Below are 18,536 nucleotides of genomic sequence, written 5' to 3'. Positions count from 1 at the left end.
TAATAATTATAACAGATGTAATTATCATATAATTATACCAGATGTAATTATATCATATCATAATAATTATAACATGTAATTATATCATATAATTATAACAGATGTAATTATATCATATAATTATACCAGATGTAATTATATCATTATAATTATAACAGATTGGATGAAACTTCTTAAACATGACACTCAACAGACTCCCAATAAATAATCAAATATTGTCCACATTCATGTTGTTGTTGTGCTTTTGCAGCTCTTTTTCATGACATCCATGACTTCTATCATAAAACAATCAACTAGAAACAGTCAGGATTGTTTTCAGAGCCTTCAGAGCTGCTGAATTAAAGCAAAGGTGTGTTGGGGGTGTTGAGGTCATGGGGGACTAGCAGTATGGTGTGTATGCTTAGCTAGCTTAGCTAGCTTAGCTTGCTTGTGTTGCTGTGGGAAGTCAATGCTGCAATTCTCAGCTGTTGCATATCAGCACTAATGTTTGCCCATCTAGTCCGCTCTTTCTCAGGGTGATGTCTGGAAGCTTCATTAGGGTGAGGGGCATAAGGTGCCATGCTCCTAATAACCATAGCAACACATGAGTGCTGGCTCTTATTGTTTGATGGCTTTGTTGTGGCGCACCAGAGGAAGCAGTGCAAGATGACGCCTGCTAGCATCTCCAAGGAGGACACAGCTGCTCTTGTCCGTCAGAGCACACACACACACACACAATACTCTACTCAAATCTACACTAAAAGGGAGGGCAACACCCCTACTACTACTACTACTAGTACTACTACTACTACGTTAGTAGTACGTCCAGGTATGCAGTGATTGACAGGCATACTACCCACAGTACTTTGTCATGGATGAACAATGCTAGCTAGCTGTTACTTCACAGCAAACGTGAGCAGGCCCCCACGGGGGACACATGTTCACCATGCACAGCTGCTTCCTCTTTCATTGGGTGGGTGTGGACACACATACTGTATTCCCATACACTCATCTATTTGTGGCAGCCCACCACAAGTACATTTGGACCGCCATGATCGCATTGTAATGGGTCTGCGTACAGGAGACGGCGGCGTCCACATTCATTTACTAGCAACAAATGGAGCAACTTACTGGACACTTCAACATGAAAGCATGGATTGCTCTTCTCCGCCAGCAGCGGGTGCTTCTGTGGGCCCCCTCCCCACCTTCTTGCTTGTGACATAAAGAAAACTAAATCAAGAAGCAACAGAAGTTGCTTAGTGTTTCTATGAAGCAGAGCTATGATGTGCTGTGATATTCCACACTATGAATATTTGTGTGTTGGCTTCATGTTCACTCATCCAAACAAGCGTGGCTTTGGTTGGCTTTTTGTGTCCCACAGCCAGCTCTGCAATGACATGATGATGTCACGCACCCTCGCCACCACAAATAGATTGCGGTCCTGCGCTGCTAAGAGGCACGTGTCTAAGCAGCGTGTGCTTTTGTTGCTTTGTAGTGAAGGAAGATTGTGTGTCAGACGGCGAGGACGATGCGAGCACAGACGCGCTGGTGGAGGAGATGCTTCAGCAAGGGGACACAGCCGTCATTTACCCCGAGGCCCCGGAGGACGAGCTGCAACGCCACGGCACTCCCGACGCCAGCATTCACGATGAAAACGGTATGGCCCCGACACCACACACCACTGCTCGCTTTCCAAGCTGGTAGGAGCCTGGACCCTCCTACAACACAGTGGGGGGGTCACAAGGCCAGACGATACGTGGGATTGGGTCAAGAAAAGTACAATGAAAAAAAATCTAAAATATTGCAATCTACTAAATGAATTTCTATACTCCTCTGCACTCGTGTGTATGCTAGCAGCCCCGCCTCCACCCAGCGAGAGAGTGTGACTGTATGACTGACAAAAGGGCTCACTCTGTTCATGCCGTTGTTCTATGGAACAAACGTGCCAAGGTGCTGAAAGCAATGCACAGAGTGAAGCCTCTTCCTGCCTGACACGCGTGCACATGCTAACATTATGTTGATTACCACTTCATGTATGATGAATGAATTCATGTGTTGTGGTCCCAGACCAGTGCCCACAGCACAACTCTTGTCATGTTTTATCTCGTGAGTGGTTGTGACACCCCCGCAACGATGATCCAAGGTAGATGTGCTAGATGATCCACGGTAGATGTGCTAGATGATCCACGGTAGATGTGCTAGATGATCCACGGTAGATGTGCTAGATGATCCACGGTAGATGTGCTAGATGATCCAAGGTAGATGTGCTAGATGATCCAAGGTAGATGTGCTAGATGATCCAAGGTAGATGTGCTAGATGATCCACGGTAGATGTGCTAGATGATCCACGGTAGATGTGCTAGATGATCCAAGGTAGATGTGCTAGATGATCCAAGGTAGATGTGCTAGATGATCCAAGGTAGATGTGCTAGATGATCCAAGGTAGATGTGCTAGATGATCCACGGTAGATGTGCTAGATGATCCAAGGTAGATGTGCTAGATGATCCAAGGTAGATGTGCTAGATGATCCAAGGTAGATGTGCTAGATGATCCAAGGTAGATGTGCTAGATGATCCACGTGGTTTTATTTCTAACATTTCCACTTTTTATTGCCTTTTGCTCTTTTTTTTTTTTTGCTGTTGTGATTTTGGAATTTTCTTGCTCAGTTGTATTTCTAGTATTCTCCTTATGAAAAAATGGAAATGGCCCCCAGGTTGCACTTTGGAAAGACTGCGGCTCGCACTGACGGAGAGATGACTTGATTGAAGCAGATGAGTCGTTGCAGCGTGTGGGCTTTGTGTAGTCGCTGAGCAAGCATGTGTTCATGTTAGTGTGACTGCTTCACACTCGTAGTTCACGTTGTTGATGGTTTATTCTTCCAGTTGGCCACAGGCCAATAAAACAAACCAAGCTGGGGGCCCCGGGTCGCACATTGGACACACTTGCACCACCTGCTCCCATCTCACCTGGGGTGCATCATGACCTACGCTGCTGTTTGCTGCTGCTTGGTCGCTTTTACCTGCTACGCTGCAGGTGGGGGAGGGTGTTTGGGTCAGCAACACCTGAACAAATTTGTCAGGTCAGTGAGAGCTGACTCACTGCTACCTGTGCGATAAGGTGTGCATATTTCCAGCCTGAGGCCCTCACCTGTCCCGCAGGGGAACTTAATACATCACCTGTTAAGTAATGTTTCACCTGGGGGGGGGGAGCTGGACCACTGCCAGGCTCAGTGCTGCTCCAGGCTGATGAAGATGGAATGTGGGGGCGTAGTAAAACAGCAGAGTCCAGTGGATCCTTCCGGACCCACGGGGGAATGGTGAAGAACCACAAGTCATTGAGCCATCAAAATGGGCTCCTCCCACTTAAACCCACCTGCCGACCGTCTGATTTTGGATTAGCATGATGAGGAAGGTGACACAGTGATCAAGTATTTGCATGACCTGCGTGGTGTTGAGCTGTGGGGGAGGACTTGTAAGCCACGAGTCATTACAGACCTCTTTTCCTTCATCCCATCCAGGAATGCCCGACTCCTTCTCGCAGCTGCTCACCTGTCCCTACTGCGCACGCGGCTACAAGCGCTACAGCTCGCTGAAGGAGCACATCAAGTACCGCCACGAGAAGACGGAGGAATGCTTCAGCTGCCCCGAGTGCAGCTACACCTTTGCACATCGCGCACAACTGGAGAGACACATGACGGCCCACAAGCCAGGAAGGGACCAGGTAAACCTCCACGTGCAAACGCTTTAGAAAAGCAAGCACCAGCTGCTGCTGGCTTCTGTTGTTGCTTTCAAAGATAGTTTTACACCATTACCACCAGAATAAGAGATGTGAGGCATACAAACATGTTGAGCAGCTTATCTCAGGTGGTATCTTCGCTTACAGATCGTAAAAGACGGAACAAATATCCATGGGAGGTATTTCTGTACGTTAGTAATAAATATCCATGGGAGGTATTTCTGTACGTTAGTAATAAATATCCATGGGAGGTATTTCTATACGTTAGTAATAAATATCCATGGGAGGTATTTCTATACGTTAGTAATAAATATCCATGGGGGGTATTTCTATACGTTAGTAATAAATATCCATGGGAGGTATTTCTGTACGTTAGTAATAAATATCCATGGGGGGTATTTCTATACGTTAGTAACAAAGTGATCCCGAGGGACTCAAACATACGTGGAAGCGTTGTGTCGCATCCTTTTCCCCAAACACGATAAATCAACATGAACTTCTGCCCCGGATTGATTGATGACATGAATTAGTGGCGGTTCAAAGGTTGTGTTGTCATTGTGCGTTTCTGCCTGCTTCAACAGCGACACATCACGCAGTCGGGAGGCAATCGCAAATTCAAGTGCACTGAATGTGGCAAAGCCTTTAAATACAAGCACCACCTGAAGGAGCACCTACGCATTCACAGTGGTGAGTGGACAAGCCTCAGCCGCCATGGCAGTGCTGTGTGTATGTGTGCGCGTGCGTGTGTGTAGGTGTGTGTGTGTGTGCGTGCGTGTGTGTCGGTCATGTTTGTAGTGCAGTGTGTGTGTGTGTGTTTGTTTTAGCGTGATGGCCGAGCAATTAAAGAAGGGCATTTCCCAACTGTGTCATCACACCTCAGCCAAATGCATGACAGTTTTTCCGTCTTGCCTCTTCGAGCCTCACCTGCCGGTTTACGTTCATCGGCCGACGGAGAATGATACTTCCCTTCTCCCCTTGTGTTTGTCCGTGCAGGAGAAAAGCCCTACGAGTGCTCCAACTGCAAGAAGCGCTTCTCCCATTCGGGCTCGTACAGCTCGCACATCAGCAGCAAGAAGTGCATCAGTCTCATGTCGGTGAACGGCAGGCAGCGTCTGAGCAACAGCAAAAGCCAGGCCCAGATTCCAAACCCCATTGTTCCCACGTCCCCGTCCGTCCTCCGTGCCCAAATCCGTGAGAAGTTGGAGCACAGCAAGCCGCTGCAGGAGCAGCTGCCCCTCAACCAGATCAAGAGCGAGCCGCCGGACTACGAGTACAAACCGGCGGTGATGGCTTCCCCGGCCGTGGCTGCCATTAACGGCGGGATGTACAATGGAGGGGTTGCCGCTCCTCTGCAAGGCACCGTGCAAGCCGTGGTCCTACCCACCGTGGGGCTGATGTCGCCCATCAGCATCAACATAGCGGACCTGCAGAACGCTCTCAAAGTGGCCGTGGACGGTAACGTGATTCGACAGGTCCTGGAAAGCAACGCCCAAGGCCATCAGGCCAGCTTGGGTTTAACCACTGGAACCATCCACCCCTCCCAGCAGCAGCTCATCTCGGCCATCAGTTTGCCCATCGTGGGTCAGGATGGAAATGCAAAAATCATTATCAACTACAATTTGGACCCCAGCCAGGGCCAACTGGCAGTGCAAAACCTTAAGAAGGAGTCTGAGCCATTCTCAAGTGCTCAGCCAACCACTGAGTCCCTCAAGTGTCAGAAACTCCCTGAAGATCTGACCATCAGGGGCGCCAGGGCCACTGAGATGAAAGAAGAGGATAAAACCACTAAGACTTGTCTCCTATGCGATAGCTGTCCTGCTGGGCTGGAGGCCCTCCATGCCCTCAAACACTGCAAGAAGGAGGCTCTCAGGCTGAATGGAGAATCTGCTGTTGCTGCTCTGCTGTCAGAGGGAGGATTATGCAACCAGCCCAAGAACCTCTTGTCCCTGCTGAAGGCCTACTTCGCTTTAAATGCAGAACCCACCAAGGATGAGCTGGCCAAAATCTCTGACTCTGTCAGCCTACCAGTCCATGTGGTCAAAAGGTGGTTTGACAAAATGCAGGAGGGTCAAATATCACTAGGCGCCCCAACGCCCCCTTCTGAGGAAGAAGATGCCTATGATACCAGCAGTGTGGTGTCTCTGGTGCAGGGGAAAGGTATGGCCTCCATGAGTCCTTCCGTGACTCATGACAGTCCCACAGAAGCGTCCCCGGCTGAGCTCAATGGCTCCCACAGCTCTCCAGCCTCTCCTTTGCCACTAAGCCTGAGAGCTGACGGCCTCCTTAAAGGCCTGAAAGACCAGCCCCCTCAGATCACTGATGCACCCCTAGACCTGTCGCTGCCAAAGCTCGACAAAGAGGAAACTGAGGCCACGGTTCTAAAACCCAGCAACCACCCCTCCCTTTCCTTTGTCCGCACCAATCAGGAGGAACCTCTGAACTTAACTTGCACAAAGAAAGACACATCGCCACTCTCATCCATGGGCTCCGGCCCTGTTGCACTGTACACCAGCCCCCCAAGTGCCAACCCCCTCAATATTGTGACCACTCAACTCCCCACGCTGGTGGCTATTGCTGACCAGAGCCGTATGCAATGTCTAAGGGCCGTGACCACCAACAACAAACAGACTATCCTCATCCCTCAGCTGGCTTACACCTACACCACTACCGCTAGCAGTCCCGCTGGAACCGACACGCAGGAAACCATCCACCTCAACGGTATCAAGGTTGGTATCATGCCGGCCTCCAGTTGGGAGAACAGCATTTCACTAAGCGCTACGGTCTGCTATGTCAAGCCAGATCTGGGTCGGGGTGTGTTGGCAGGAATAAGCAAGAAACCCAAAGAGCTTTTAATGCTGTCTGACCTAACAGAACGTTTGTCTCATTCCATTGCTCTTCATCCATGTATGCTAATACGTACGCACGCTGCCTACACGCAAAGCTGCTCTCCAGGTATGCATTTTGTTGCATTTCGCCGGTTTCAGTTACCTTGTTCAGTGTCTGCGCGTAGTGTGACACATGCCCTCAAAAAAGTCGTCGAGACCGCAAAGACTGTGATCGTCCGTGTCGTCGTACATTAAGAATCGTTCAGAGCTTGTGCGGTCCACCTCCACCTCCACGTGCTGTAACACATTGATTAGTTTCAGCTACGATAACACGACACCTTTCTCTTTAAGTGCCACTGTTCACTCGCTACGGAGGAAGCTAACAAGGGTTACTCATAGAGTTGATGTCACATCGCGTGTTCAACCCTGACGAAGAGCTATAAAAGCAAGGGTGGCCCACTTGGGGCCCAGGGGCCATTTGTGGTCCATTGCTCATTGGTTATTGACCCGCGGCACGTTGGACAAATACACTTCTACTTAAAACCCAGCAAAATGTAAAACATACAGCAAAAGGCATCGTGTGACAAGTAAAAGTGTTTGTGTGTGTTGGGATGTACTCAAAATGTCTTCAAGGTTGGCAGATCGAAGAAATCCATTCCAGTTTTCCCCAAAGGCCATGTTCTGCCAAGCGTGCAAAGCTTTGGTAGTAGTATTACTTGTAGTTGAATGTGTACTTGTTACAGTACTGCTTGTGTTGGTAGGAGTATTACTAGTAGTTAGATGTGTACTTGTTACAGTACTGCTTGTGTTGGTAGTAGTATTACTGCATGAAACCCTATTTGTGTGACTTGATGACTAAAAGCAGGAGTTCTAAGGATGATGATGATGATGATGTTTGGTACAAACTTGTTTGAGCAAATATTTCTGCAGCGGGTGGTTTGTATCTTTTTCTCGTCCTTGTTGGAGATGAGCAGAAGAAGGTCTGACACCAACTCCAATCTAATCAATAAGTCATATATACGTAGAAATGTCAGCATAGATCTGTGGATAATAGCTATTCACCGTCCAGACACCTTAATGGTCCTGCAGTGATGGATGGAGATCTTTCAGGATCTTCTGCTCTGTCACCCAAAGGACACAAGGCTGCACTTTACTGCAAAGCCTCTTTATTGATCTGCTGGAATCGTTTTAAACGCCACCTGTGCCTTTCTCTTTGAGTGACTCAACCGCAGGAAGGTTGGCAATGGGGCGCTGAGGTGTTAGGAATACCACAACCACTACATTACCATATGGGACTACCACGTACTCCGTAATGTCAACCACTACATTACCATATGGGACTACCACGTACTCCGTAATGTCAACCACTACATTACCATATGGGACTACCACGTACTCCGTAATGTCAACCACTACATTACCATATGGGAATACCATGTACACTGTAATGTCAACCACTACATTACCATATGGGACTACCACGTACTCCGTAATGTCAACCACTACATTACCATATGGGAATACCATGTACACTGTAATGTCAACCACTACATTACCATATGGGAATACCATGTACACTGTAATGTCAACCACTACATTACCATATGGGAATACCATGTACACTGTAATGTCAACCACTACATTACCATATAGGAATACCATGTACACCGTAATGTCAACCACTACATTACCATACGGGAATACCACGTACACCGTAATGTCAACCACTACATTACCATATGGGAATACCATGTACACTGTAATGTCAACCACTACATTACCATACGGGAATACCACGTACACCGTAATGTCAACCACTACATTACCATATGGGAATACCATGTACACTGTAATGTCAACCACTACATTACCATATGGGAATACCATGTACACTGTAATGTCAACCACTACATTACCATATGGGAATACCATGTACACCGTAATGTCAACCACTACATTACCATATGGGAATACCATGTACACCGTAATGTCAACCACTACATTACCATACGGGAATACCACGTACACCGTAATGTCAACCACTACATTACCATATGGGAATACCACGTACACCGTAATGTCAACCACTACATTACCATATGGGAATACCACGTACACCGTAATGTCAACCACTACATTACCAGTAGCGTAGAGATAACTATTTGTGGGGTAGTAGTTGTTGCACGTAACAAAGCTGTATTGTTCACATCCTCACTTCGACCTTTATTGAACAGTGTTGTTGAAGATGCTGTGTTTCCTTGACACACCAACAGCAGCTTCCCGCACTTGAAGCACGGCGAGTAAGGCATCGACGTGTGGGATGCTTTGTTTGGCAGCTGCATTACGCAAAACAATAACAGTACAGGGAAAATTGGCTAGTTTGTTACGTGTCATGAAAACTGAAGAAATTTCAGTGAAAATGGTTGTTGGAAAGCTGAATCACGTGCCAGGTAGGATTTTAATGGAGGTTTGACTATAAAGTAATGCATCACCGTTTATCACTTTCACTCTCATTGCTTTCAGCTATCAATCTATGAATTGATCATGCTGTTTTGTAGCGGAATACAGTCTGTTATTAGTCCAAGAAGATTCAAGATTCAAGAGTTGTATCGTCATATGCACAATAAGACAGGCAGTTCTACTATGCAATGAAATTCTTATTCTGTTCATTCTCCCAAAAAAGAATATGCATATTGAAGCGAAGTTGATGATAGTGTAGTGTTGTACACCGGTCACTAGGTGTCACTAATGTTATTGTAATGTTGGCTGAGACACACAAGCACCAGACCTGATGGCTTTTATGGCGGCTTTGAATGATCTCACAACAAGCACAATAATCTCTAATGTAAATCCCTCGTAAAAACACGCCAAGCTAAAAGTCACCTCTGAACCCCAACATCACTTCCTGTCCGCCCCCCGTTCAGCTCCCCATTTACAGCAACACACGAGTATGAGTGTTGTTTATGTCTTAAATGTCTTATGTTCTGTTCTTATGTCTACTATATTGGCTAATAGGAATGTAAAGGTGACTATAGGGGTGTTAGTTCATGTCTGCAGGGCTCTACTAATGTGTATTTAGCAGGTCATTAACAGGGTTTCTGTGCTCTAAGGATGAAATTTAGGAATCAGGAATCTTACTTAGTGATGAGGTTTGGAAGGAGGGATTATTACTGTATTTGCTTCATTCCTTCCTTCCCGAGACCAACGTTAGATTCTGCTTTCTGAGTCATGCAAGCTTTTTTCCTTTTTGTGATTTGTCCCTTTCGTGGCATCCCAGGAAGAGAAGCAGGACGCGGGCTCGGAGGGCACGGAGGGCGCGGAGGAGCACAACGACTCGGACTTGGGCCCTCTGAGGAAAAAGATGAAGAAGACAGACAGCGGCATGTACGCCTGCGACCTGTGTGACAAGATCTTCCAGAAGAGCAGCTCGCTGCTCAGACACAAATACGAACACACAGGTACGCAAGTGTTGAGCTTTGCCAGGAGACACAGTCAGCGTTGTGAGGTAGGAACATTGAGTCAGTGGGGGATTTTTCAGCAAAAGAAGGGTGGACACCACCATTCCATCAGGTATGACTCAACACACACAGCAGAGGTCTGAGAAGATCTTTCCGCCAACTCCCCAACCTTGGCACTGACAGCTCCTCCGAGTAAGCATCAAATGTTGCAACATGCGAGCTGCTGGTGACCTTCTCCGAGGCTAAATAGCATCATACCTGGAAACCAGCAAATGTTGTTTTCATCTCCAAATAAGCTCAGCCGAGCCAACACAACCCCCCCAATTGGATTCAGCTCAGTATTTGCCTAAGCACAATCATGTCATGTACAATCACGCCGTAGAGGGTTGAGTTTGACAGCTTAGCTGCTTGCTTGCAATGATGGAACTTCTCGACTTTTACGCCTTTCACGTTTTTTAGGCAGGTGTGATATTACGCCATTACTGTATGTGTGTTACACATGCTCCATTAATCCTTCTTGTCTTTTTGTGGACAGGGAAGCGACCGCACGAGTGCAGCATTTGCACCAAGGCGTTCAAACACAAACACCACTTAATCGAACACATGCGCCTCCACTCGGGGGAGAAACCCTACCAGTGCGACAAGTGTGGGAAACGCTTCTCCCACTCGGGCTCCTACTCGCAGCACATGAACCACCGCTACTCCTACTGCAAGAAGGAGTCCCCCAGCCAAGGGCGAGGCCGGGAGAGCCCCGAGGAGGACACCCTGGGCCCGGCACCGGACTCTCACCTGGTCCCCTTCCAGGCGGATTCGGACGAGCGAGGGAGCAGCGCGAGGGAGGACGAAGAAAGCGAGGAGTTTGAGGAGTTTGAGGAGGAGGAGGACGGGGCGGTGGACATGAAGGACATCCAGGTGGTGCAGGTGGGGGACGAAGACGAGCAGGAGACGCAGAAGACCGGAGAGACAGAGGAGGAAGACATGAGACAGGAGGAGGGAGTTGAGGCAGCGGATGTGACGCGAGAGGAGGAGGAGGAGGAGGAGGAGGTGACGGCAGGCGGTGCAGGAGAAACAAAGACGGCATGTGAAGACGAGGAGAAAGGAGACTAAAAGAAGGACAAGCTTGCTACTGTGTAGAATCCAGGTGTGCCTGAAAAAATACTTTTCCCGCAGGAAACGCATTTGTACAAAAGAGAAAGTGAAGGCAAACAGGAAGGAAGGAAAGGACTTTTATTTTATGACTAAAACACGTTGTTTTTATCAGTGTTACTAATTTGACCACTCTTGTTTTACTCCCGGATGCTGAAGACGCTTTCTATTGCCAACAAACACCACAAGTCAGTATTTGATGGAAGGAGGAAGACAAATGCACTACAACAATCCCACTTTTCTACCCTTCAGTATTATTCTTCTTGATTGCTCGTTTGGATTGTGAGCCTTAGGAATCAAAACATCGGAGCGATGACGGGTCTTTGCAGCCATTTCCACTTTATTGAGGACATCTCCTTTGCCTTTTACTAATCTTTGACATTTTCGGACGGGTGCTCATTCGCTAGCTTGCTTGTGTAGCAAGACCGCTTCCACTTTCTGATGAATATTTGATGATGGAAGACGAGCATGTCACGTACTGAAAAAGCTTTTATCTTTACTTCTCTCATTTTGCAACTTTTTATTCTCTTCTCTCACAAACTATTTTCTCTGCTCGTAATTTCAAACTTGACATTTTCTTTTACACATTTATTCTTGCAGTGTTGTTTGTCCTGCTACTTTTATTTTAACACCATGTCCTTTTTGTATTTGCAATGAAATGAGTGTGTTTGGTTAGTGAAGGATAAGGAGACAGCAAGAACAGCGGCAGTAGATAGACAAGTACGATCAATAAGTTAGATAAGTATGATCAATATGGATGAGTTATGTTGGGTTATTATTTGGCAGTTTGGATCAATCAAGTCGTTAATTACCAAACGATAAGCTGACACACACCACCACAACACATAACGCAAAACACCAACAATAAAAGAGGAAGGCTAGTTGGCATCCATCCATCTTCCACCGCTTATCTGAGGTAGGGTCGTGGGGGCAGCAGCCTAAGCAGGAAGCCCAGACTTCCCTCACCCCAGCTACTTGATCCAGCTCCTCCCGGATCCCGAGGTGTTCCCTTAAGGTCTTGCCCTTAACACCCCCACAGGGAGGCGTCCTCATCTGGGCCCTCTCAATACGGGTGAGCAGCGGTTCTACTCTTGACTTTTTCCTGGATGACAGAGCTTCTCAGCTTGTCTCTAAGGGAGCCCAGCCACCCTACCCGGAAAACTCATTTAGGCCGCTTGTTCGTATCATCTTGTCCCAAAGCTCATGACCGTAGCCTTCAACACCTTCAGCTTTACCGGATCCGTTGGCAGCCGAGTGTGAAGCAGCCAGGATGAGAATCAGCACCTCCATGTCCGAGTCCACGGTTATCACCCGAAAAAGTGTAGCGTGCCATCTTCGGGTGGGGGATGAGATGCTGCCCCAAGTGGAGGAGTTTAAATATCTCAGGGTCTTGTCCTTGAGTGAGGGAAGGATGGAACGTGAGATGGACAGGCGGATCGCTGCGGCGTCTGCAGTGATGCCGACTCTGCGTGGGTCTGTTGCAGTGAAGAGGGAGCTGAGCTCAAAGGCAGAGCCCTCAATTTACCCCCCCATCTATGTTCCTAGCCTCACCTGTGGTCACGAGCTAAGGCAAATATGTGCTGTACCTCACCATGGAAGGTGGAAACAGGAACATGCATGAGGAGAATCAGACCAGAGAAGAGGCAAAGCAGCAGCGATGCACGCAGGGAGCAATGGTCCAACACTAATCAAACCCATTTGATCAATTCACGAATGACAGCTGCACACCACAAAGGGCAGCATTAAGAACCCAAACAGGAAACAGATAACAAAATAAAGCACGGAACAGGAAATACAGGAAAACACAGGACTTCTAACACAACAACACTGAGCCTGCAGTCTCAATAGTATCATTACGATCATGATGACGATGACGATGATGACGTGTGACTGTCAGGATGCACAAACAATAATAGATATTTCATGATGAGGTCGCGCTTGCAAAAGAGTGAAAGAATGAAGAAAGTGGAAGCTTTGTCTTTTCTCCAAAGTGGACAAGAGAGTGAATGGGCATTTTCCCCAAATGTCAAACATCACGTAAATGTTTAGAAGTCAGCAGGAAATGAATTAGATTTTTATTCTTCTATACAGGCACCCCTCCCCCAACCCCCGCCTTCCAAGCCTTATGCAAAAACAAAGTAAGATGCATCCTTCTGAAAAAGTGCCATTGAATTTGCTGTGCAACGTTAGCAGCCAAGATCAGGTATTAGCAGGTCCCAGATCAGCCAGTCAACAGTAGAATCTAGTTGAGCATATTCTAGACGTACGGCTATTGGAAGTAGAAGAAGAACGCACACGTGTTGCGGTGGTTGTGTTGGTTTAACACACAATCATCAAATGTGTCTTCAGGTAACAACACCACCTGTCAGTATTATTCATTCTTTTTTTTGGTCACTTCCTGTGTGTGCGTGTGCGTGTGTGTACTGTATGTTATGTTCAGCAGTTGCAGTATTACCCCCCCCCATTGCCCTCCCCCCAACCCCCAAAAAAGAGATGGGTCTGTCTGTTTAGTCATAGACAACTTTTCTATTTATGTGTCTTATTTTTTTTATATTTCTTTATGGTTTATTTATTTCATGATGTAGTGTACAAGACTGTAGTTTGTATTAATACGATAATATATTTTAGTATGGGGGGAACAAACATTTTTTCTAAAGAAAAAAAACAAGCCCTTGCAAGCGTGACAAAGTGGAAGCTGTGATTGTTTGCATCCATCCTCCCCTTGCTTCAGTTTCCCCGTCAATAAGAAGCTACTGAAGTGGTGGAAGATACAGTATATGATGTATGTTAATAGCATGGATGTGTGTCGTATTGCAGGATCAACCCTAACCACCCAAAGACTAAATAATATTCCATTCTTTTTCTTTGGACATCCTTGTCAAGACCACGCCCACTTTTATATGTTTTAACACCATTATCTCTTTGTTGCTTTTTTATGACTCCCCATCTCACAATAAAATACACCAAATACAAGCGTCTGCCTTTGTGTTGATATTCAAGCAGTCATGTCTTTCATCATAGTCACCTTTGAGAGAAGTCTCTTGTTTCGTGGTACAGTGGAACACAACCACACCATCGGTGAAAGAAGAGAAAAGGTTTTCCCCATCGGAAATGTTGGAAATTGTCGCCATCATAAAAAGTCTTATCACACACATGCAAAGCTAAATGTTGAGGAAAAGCACTTTGAGGAACATTGAAACAACCACAAGGACAACAGTCAAACACCAGCAAACAGTGGAGAGCAGCGTGTGTCGTCGTCATAAGGGACGTCCCGATCTACACTTTTTTAGCTTCCAATACATTTTTTTTACAGTCTTGCCGATCTGATCCTTTTTTTTTATATGCTTTTGTGAAATTTGATATGGTTATGAAAATAGCTCTCAAAGCATTAGAATAAAGCAAAGTACTGCTGAATGTACCTTTTTGTTCCACAGCATGACCAACAAATAGTTTGGCTTTTGTAACAAACCTCGAGTCGGGTCCCTAATCCAATAAGATAGATCCAATAAAAAAAAGGTCCATCCAATAAAGGATAAAATTGGAAAAAATGAGCGTGCAAAATGCTTTTCGGGTGGGACTAACCATTTGACATGGTTACATGGTTATAGATGAGTTTGTGGTTTGAGGCGCATTACGGCACCTCCGGTGTCGGTGTGTGCCTCAGCTACGAACGTGATACGGCCCGATCTTGTGGCAGAAGCCGATATTATCCGATCTTCAAAATACAGTGGCTCAGCAGCCGATCCCGATCCTGAAGATGGGATCTGGACATCCCTATGATTAAATCCATCAAATGAGAAGATTTACATCACAAACCACCTAGCGTCTAGTATTCTTCCTCTAGCGCTAAAACACGCTGGACATTGAAGACGAAGAGTAGAAAAGTACGCGTTTATGATGATGAGAATCTCGTCTTACCTTTGCTGTTTTCTCATCATAGCTTTGAATGGATTCGTCCATAGTTTGGTGTTACACTGAAATGATTCCCAACACAAACAATGATGCTTTCCTTAAATGTTTGTGATGATGAATCTCGTCTTACCTTTGCTGTTTTCGCTGCAAATCTGTGCTTCCCAAGAATGAATGCATGTCCATCGTTCAGAGTTATAATGAAATGATTCCCATCACAAACAATTGACGCTTTCCCTATAATAGACACACATAGCCTTAACTTCCTGTCGTGACATCCTTATTTGGACAAAATGTACAACTAAACAGGAATCATACACAAAAACCTGAGGGTTGACTTGATGCTAATGGATAGTCACAGTCAGTCTACCCATGCTAGCATGCGAGGACTAACCATTAGGCAAACACAGGCCATTGCCTTGGGCCCCAACATTTCAAGGGGCCCCGATTGTCCCATAAAAACTGATTTAAAGAACATGTTACTGTTTCAATTTTATCATGCCATCTATCATGATGGTTAGGTCTGCTCCCCCCTCCGTTGTCATGCAATAGACCAGGGGTCACCAAGGTTTGTCCTTGTGAGAGCTACTTTTACAAAATGAAAATGGCCAAGAGCTACTCATTTTTGTAACATTTATTTTCAGAGCTTATTTTAAACCCAAACAAAGCGAATATGCTTGTTTTACCAGAACATGAACAAAATGCTGGTGTCCACAACTCACATGTTGTATTTCAGAATGCATTTCTTTCTACTGTTCTTTCATTATTAACTGAACACCTGAATGAAAAGCAGGCTTGTGGGCACCTCATGTGGTCGTGGGGGGCTACCTGGTGCCCGCGGGCACCACGTTGGTGACCCCTGCAATAGAATATTCCATGTTACTGTGGATGTGCTTATTGGTTCCGGAAAACAGAACAAAACATTTTGGCACGGTTTGGAGAAAATTGATGAGGAGTTACCCCAGTGGAGCGAGGAAGAGGAGAAGGCGAGAGGAACGCAAACAGTTTTTAATCAAAACTACTGAAAGGCGCCAACCTTTTTCACAGTCACAACAAACGTAGATGCGCGAGGACAGCAGCACCGCTACTGGCAGTCTCTGCTGAGGAGAATGCAGTTTTACAGATGAAGCTGAGAGTGATGCTTTTCATCACAAAGATATGAGATATGCTAAACCCCAGTATGTTAAATGTTGCTTAATGGGCTCATCAATTAAAGTAAAAGCGTTGAGATGATTCACTTGTTAGGTAATAATAACCCCCATGGAAGCTTTTAAGAACGCTGGAAAAATAATTTTCTAATAGTCACACTTGTTAATAGATGATAAACTTGAATATTTAAAATGGTTTTGGGGGGTGTATGTGAACATGGCTATGTAATTACAGATAACTAATACACACTTATATTTATAAAAAATTTTAACTAAAAAAGGATGTGGAGGGGCCCAGTGACTAGGTTTGCCTTGGGCCCCCAAATGACGAAACACGTCCCAGCACTCTTAAGCAAACACTGAGAGACCAGCACATGTCATTAATAAATCCATGAACTCATAAGCTTTACAGCCCAAACTTCACCTTGCTTAAAGCTAACGTTAGCCATGGTGTTGTTAGAATTAGTCTTCACTGAATGAATGAAGACAAAACAGTACAAAATGAGTGTTTATGATGGTGACTTTTGTCTTACCTTTGCTTTTTTCTGAATGAATGGATGGATGGATTCGTCCATTGTTTGGTGTTACACCGAAATGATTCCCAACACACACAATGACGCTGTCTTTATGATGGCCCCATAGTCCAACTTCCTGTCATAACGTCTTACGCGTACATTTCTGACAAACCGATTGGCAAATTTGACATGTGGAGGCGGGAGCTGCTTTCTATTGGCTGAAAGCATTGTAGTGACTTGTCAATCACTGAGATCAAACGTCACATTCAGGACGTCACAGCCATCCATAAACACATTTAGTATTCGGAATATCACGCTTCAAGATGCATCATTTGTGACAAAATGTCTCGTTCAGTGTCAAACATTACTCACACGTGGACACGTATGTTAGAACTAGTCTGGTTTAGTTAACTTTATTCCATAAAAAGTGGATTCCCACTAATGAATTGCGTTTTTGCCAGCGTGTCTGTACATCCTCTGAAGGTTTTGTTGATTCATTTTGTCTGTTTGGGGTCTCCACAGTGAATTGATACCATGAAGGGTTTTGGATTAGTTTTCACGCCGGATGCTCTTCCCGACCAGTTAAAAATAATGGCGTCACTCAGGTGGTGATGGTTTTCCAGCAACAGGTAAGCTAATTCATTATTATTTCAAACGTTATAGCGCCGTTATCGTTAGCGACAGTGAAATGTGGACCGATATCGTGCACTGATATCAAACGTCTGGATGTGGCTTCAGTCGCCATTGTTCACTCGTACTACACAGGAAGCTAAATAGCTAGTCAACGAGAGTTGTGTTGCTCATGCTCAGGAAAACACTGCCCCCTCGCGTTTTGGTGGAGCACTGCAAGTCACGAGCTTAGCCCCCCTTCCTATATTATGAATCATCTCTCAACGCCACCACTAAACTAAACCCTGGGGGTTTTGGAATCTTTTTCGAAAAAGCAATGCAATAATGACTTTCTCTGATAAGTAATTCCATTTATGAAGAATTGATTACTTTATTACTTTGATTATTTTGGGTAAAGTAACTATAATTACTTTTTTAAAGCAATTTGCCCAGCACTTCCTATAAAATTCATAATCATAATAATAATAATATATTTTATTTGTAATGAACTTTACATTTTAATGACGCAACTCTGGCTGGGAATCAAACCTACGCCCTCTCCCATGCGTGACAGAAGCGTTAACGCTACGCCACCCCACCGGGGACTTGGTAGCATGGCAATGTTGTCGTGTTGCTTTCAAGTGAATGCAAGCGGTAAAGTGGAAAGTAAGAAATAAGTGGTGACGTGTGATATCATTGGCTGACACCGACATAAAAAGGAGCGGTAAGGCAACACAAGCGGTGTCCTGGCTGGTCCACCAACATTTGAAACCACTAAAACAGGCGATCCGGGGTTGCCATATTCTGTATCGTACTATCATGATGCTGATACCTGTAGGTACAATCTAAGCCAGTGCTGCTAGTGGCGCTAGGAATGCTTTTCTTACCCGCACCCCTGTTAGCACTCCAAGGTCAAACCTATTGATCCGGATTTGGTTTCCAGTGGGGGTCGACCCTCCCTCCCCCACCCGCGCCCAGCCTGTTTGCCAGCATGAATTAGTAATGGAATTGAGCCAAAAAATCCATAGTCCTTTGAGAAGTGGAAAATGATACAATAGTAGGTGTTCATATTTGATTGGGGGGGAGGGGGCTTCAGACAGCCAGAAAGGAGGAACAGTGTATGTTCCAGAGTACGCGTCACATCAGAATGTGAAGAGGAAAAAATACAAACATACGGACTCTAAGTGGTATTTATTTAGAAATGATTTCAC

The 18,536-nt window shown here is 45.7% G+C and overlaps 1 protein-coding gene across 2 annotated transcripts in view; it reads left to right on the top strand.

The window, feature by feature from the left end:
• Positions 1-17,582, top strand: part of zeb1b (zinc finger E-box binding homeobox 1b) — a 69,589-nt gene extending 52,007 nt beyond the window's left edge. The window contains exons 2-7 of one of the 2 annotated variants that reach the window (XM_054764941.1): positions 1,475-1,636; positions 3,498-3,700; positions 4,297-4,402; positions 4,709-6,441; positions 9,818-9,998; positions 10,534-17,582. In XM_054764941.1, coding sequence (XP_054620916.1) covers positions 1,475-1,636; positions 3,498-3,700; positions 4,297-4,402; positions 4,709-6,441; positions 9,818-9,998; positions 10,534-11,105 — 2,957 coding nt within the window. In that variant the 3' untranslated portion in view covers positions 11,106-17,582. The remainder of the gene's footprint in view (positions 1-1,474; positions 1,637-3,497; positions 3,701-4,296; positions 4,403-4,708; positions 6,442-9,817; positions 9,999-10,533) is intronic. The other variant, XM_054764940.1, reaches the window with a different exon arrangement.
• The last annotated feature ends 954 nt before the right edge of the window (positions 17,583-18,536 follow it).

This window comes from Dunckerocampus dactyliophorus, chromosome 21, assembly GCF_027744805.1.
Source record: "Dunckerocampus dactyliophorus isolate RoL2022-P2 chromosome 21, RoL_Ddac_1.1, whole genome shotgun sequence".
Lineage (NCBI taxonomy): Eukaryota > Metazoa > Chordata > Actinopteri > Syngnathiformes > Syngnathidae > Dunckerocampus > Dunckerocampus dactyliophorus.
This window is presented reverse-complemented; position numbering and strand designations above follow the sequence as displayed.